This window comes from Otolemur garnettii, unplaced genomic scaffold (assembly GCF_000181295.1).
Source record: "Otolemur garnettii isolate 467f Iridium unplaced genomic scaffold, OtoGar3 scaffold00021, whole genome shotgun sequence".
Lineage (NCBI taxonomy): Eukaryota > Metazoa > Chordata > Mammalia > Primates > Galagidae > Otolemur > Otolemur garnettii.
In genome coordinates, this window is record NW_003852416.1 from 16446659 (window position 1) to 16450985 (window position 4327).

A 4327-nucleotide genomic window follows, 5' to 3' on the forward strand; every position below is an offset into this window, starting at 1 on the left:
TAATCCTTGTTTAGGTAGAGTCTTAGTCACAAACTCACTTTGGAGAGCACTGCATGACCCACTATCGAGTGATTTAGTTTCACATGCACTGATACTCTTGAAGGTATTTTTCAAATAGGTACTTTCTTCAAATTCACTGTCTATGTGTTTAAAACTTTCCTGAAATTCCGAACAGTTTTCTTCTGTGGAAGATGGTGGTTTCTCTGAACAAGTCTGCTCATTTTCTTCACCCTCTATTTTAAGACGTTTTACCACATTGTAATAGGAATTAAATGAAGATCTTGTTTTCCTTAATCTTTCTTTAAGTGTTGCACTCATGGGCTATAACGGGCACAAAACATTAAAGAAAATGATTAAAAATGTTAATCAAGGAAAACATTCCTGATGTTAATGTAATAGATCTAATAGAAATAAAGGCCTATAATAGACACAAGATGGCTTGCTGTCTCCGTATTAAAGTAGCCATCACAAAATGTCCTTAATTTCCAGCTCCATTAGTTTTATTTTTTTCCCCCTGCAAAGTCAATACCCTTCTAAAACAGTGTTGAGACACTTATTCTAGGAATCACGGAACATTTGTTCAGCAACTAGCACATGCTGGACAACTACCCTTATGAGCTTTAGAACCAAATTAAGGAAAAGACCTACATCCTATAATCAAAGACCCTTTTAACGATAATGCATAGACTTTCAAATTTCCTCAATTTGGAGTGTTATAATAACCAAATCTTAAATTAATTAATTCAAGATAAAAATCTGGCAGCAGGTAGGTGTGAGAAGTAAAATACACGGTATCTTAGAAGAAAAACCTAAAATTACTATTTAATAAATTATCTATTTATTTATGCTACACATTACATTAACAATCTTCAGTGGCCTTAAAACCACCACTGCCACAATACTTAAAACACAGAATGAATCCAGGGGAAGAACGATTTCCGTACTTGTTTTTGTGAGCTACTTGCACAGGCCTCTGGAGTCCTGGGTAAAATCACAGCTGAGTCTGAGGGGCTTTCCATCTTAAAAGTGAAATTTCGATGTACCTCTAAAAAAATAAAATGGGAATCAAATTAACCACACTTCTATATTGTCCTCAATTTTTATCAAAGTTATTAGTGTATATGAAACTGCCCTTACAAATTGACGAAGAGGTGCAAGGAGAGAACTAGAGTAAGGGCCCCCAAATTCTGGGAACTTAGCTGAAATAATAGTAATAATCAGCCACCATCCCCTCCTTTGCCCCTAATAATTACAGTTCTTGTTTGCTTCTTTACCCTGGAGGCATGCAGTTATTAGCTACAAAGATTCTTAACTTTCTCCACTTGGCCTGTTTGGAACTTAAGGGTAGTTTCTGAGCTATCTTCCAGGTCCTGCTTACAGTAACTGAACCACCCACACCAAGGAACTGACTCAAGTGGTGTCAGACCCCACCCCACCTCGCCCAAGGAACTGCATGCTCCTGGGATGAGCTGAGTCCGCCGGGGAAACCAGTTAGCAGACCCTGCCTAACCTGCCCACCACATTGTCTTTAAAAACTTTGTCTCCCAGTTCTCCAGGAAGCAGATTTGAAAACTTTCTCCCATCTCCCCACTTGGTGCTATGCAGAATCAACCCTTTCTTTGCTGTAAAACCCTGCTGTCTCTGGATATTGGCTTTCTCTAGACAGTGGAGAGATGAACCTAGCTGGGTGGCACCATATAAAACACCCACAAGTAAGCCAGCAATCTCTTCCTATTTCACTTAGTTGTAATTTATTCTTGTTCTTTTTGCAATTTTTAATTTACCTTCCCACAAAGGGACTAAGTTTTTCATGACAAATTAACTGGCTTGTATCTCAAAGAGACAAGATTCTCCTTGTTTTCTTTTCCATATATCAAAATACCTTCAAATTCTGCATTACGGGGGGAGGAGAGAATAACAACTTTAGATAAGAATTCTTTAACTTCGTTACGATAGCTCCATAATTAAAGGATACAAGTGAAATCTTGACTCAAAAAATATAATCAGACCTGTCAGTTAACTCGAATTCTAAAAGATGCGTGACTAAAATCTCCACGCCCGGAGATGTAAGAGACAAGCCAAGAAACATTCACGCCCGTCTGTAGCGAACAGACACGGAAAGGAGAGTGATCGCAGCTGCTACCTCCAACAAAGGCTCAACTTTAGCCGAGTAAACCAGAGGGAGCAGCCCTCCTCTCCTTCCCCCAGTAGAAAGCACAGCAGCCTGCCGGAGACCCCAGGCCTGTGGAGAGCTCGAGTTCCCCAACCACAGAAAGGCAGCTCTACTCGACTCCACAGAGGAACCCCAGCGAAGTCCAGCTCTCACCGACGCCCTCGTCCCGGTTCACACCACCTCCCTCCGCCATCCCCTTGGCCGCCCAAAAGCGCGCCAAGCAGCTGCCGTAAACCAAGCGTGCGCCAGGGGCGGGTCCGCACGAGAGGCGGAAGTGATGGACGATTGGTCTGATTGAGTGACGCGCGCGGCTCGGCTTCGCCCGCCTCCCGAAAGCGACGAGACTGCGCGCGCGCGCGCGCGGCCGCGAGCGGAGGCGGGACTTGGCCACGCCTGAGGCGGCTGAGACGCAAGATTGGCAGAATTGACTGGCGCGTGCGCGCAGCCATGCTCTTCCCCGTTCCCGACAGCGGCGGGATTCGCGTGCGCGTCCGCGATCCTCTGCTGGGCTTGTTGGACCGAGGGGCTGGATGACTAACTTGTCCTGCAGCTGGCGCGCTCGCGATCTCATCTTCCCTTCTCGATTTTCGTGCGTCTGTGATGTAGCGGGGGTGTCCTCCGCGCCCGGTAGGCCCTCCCCAGGAGCGGGCGAGTTACCAGTTCCAGCTGTGAACCCCCCTCAGGCGGCGACCACGGAAGAGCAGCACTGGGGTCCTGCCTACTGGGAGTCAGACCTGTTAGAAGTCTTGCGAGCTCTCCGGCGCCCCCCGGTTGAGCTCACGTCCAGCTTTCTTTGCTGCGGCACACTCGGCACTCCCCTCGCCAGCTTTTCTCTTGCCTCTGATTCAGGTTCCTCCGCTCAACTGTCCTAGTAAAATCCGAGAGAAAACATAGCCAGTGAAATGTGCCATGGCTTAATTCAGGGAGCGGAACGATCTCTGAATAAGGCTGTGGCCGCCCCATCGCGTGTTGGGGACGCGGCCGGGCGCCCCTAGTCCCCAACCCCTCCCGCCCTGCGCGGCGGGGCTCTGTCGCTGTGCACAGGCCGGTGACCCACGGGGGAGCAGTGGGTTTGGGGAATTAAGCTGAGACTTCGACTCACGTGGAACTGGGGTGTTTCCAGCCTCTTACTGACCGGCCGTCATGGTCGTTGAGGCGGTCCATTAACCAACATCTGACGGTAATCGCTTAGAAGGAGCCGGAGGACGTTACCTGTGTCCCAAACAGCCAAGTATAAGTACAGGACCGAAGACAACCCGATGCAATGATTAGGGATGTAACAGTTGTCTAGTTTCAAATCCTGGCACCATGTTTTATGTGCTATCCACGGTAGCGTTTCTGAGCCTCAGTTTCCTCATCTGTAATACGGGGTTGGAGGATTGAAGGAGACTAGATGAGAGACCACTAGAACTAGGCATCTAGGGAGCTCTCAGTAGTTGTTTATCCACCCTAGTGTACTCGCCATTCCCTAAGTGATTTATAGGGGTGTGATCACACAGACTTTCATCACTTTGCTTATCTCCCCCCCAAAACCCACATTTTTTAGAAAATCGCTGTGAGCTGTTAAGATCCTACATAATTTAAATCATAAATAGCTGACAATTGGGAGCCTACATGTATAATTAATAAAATAGTTTCCACGCCTAAACTTTCAAAAATTGTATAAACTAACCTCCAGGTATTTACAGAGTGAAAAAGGGGCCTCCTGGTTTTGTGATCCAGGTGTTTGTTATTCACCTCTCCAAAGTCACAGGTCTCAGTCGCAGGTTGATTTCTCCCTTACTCATCCACTGGCATCAGATAATCTCTGAAAAAAGCAGAATGATTTGTCCTAACACTAGAAGCACAATGCGGACTCTGCATGTTCCTTATACCCCAGGGCATAAGGGTGAGTTGTTTTTATGAGTACCTAAGATCAGCTGCTCCCAAATCCTTTTATCATTCCAACCCAAGCTTAGAGCTGTGTTTTTGCTGGCTGCATAAAGGAAAACAACATCTTGCCTGGCAGATGTTCTGACTTGCTTGTTATGTGAACCGGTGTATTAAAAATGGGCTCGTTTGGCCAGATTTTCAAAGAACTTCTGAGCAAGTACTCGGAAAAACCTCTATCTCAGATATGTGCATTTGCAGATACAGCAAATGCACATATACACA

General features: G+C 46.3%; 1 protein-coding gene across 1 annotated transcript; it reads right to left on the minus strand.

Annotated features, from left to right (window-relative positions):
* On the minus strand, positions 1-2374 carry SFR1 (SWI5 dependent homologous recombination repair protein 1; the record flags this gene model as incomplete). The annotated part of the gene is made up of 3 exons (XM_023511772.1): positions 2327-2374; positions 945-1045; positions 1-321 (listed from the first exon to the last, which is right to left on the minus strand). Coding segments are annotated over exons 1-3 (462 nt in total), but the record flags the coding sequence as incomplete, so codon positions are not given.
* Between the last annotated feature and the right edge of the window lie 1953 nt (positions 2375-4327).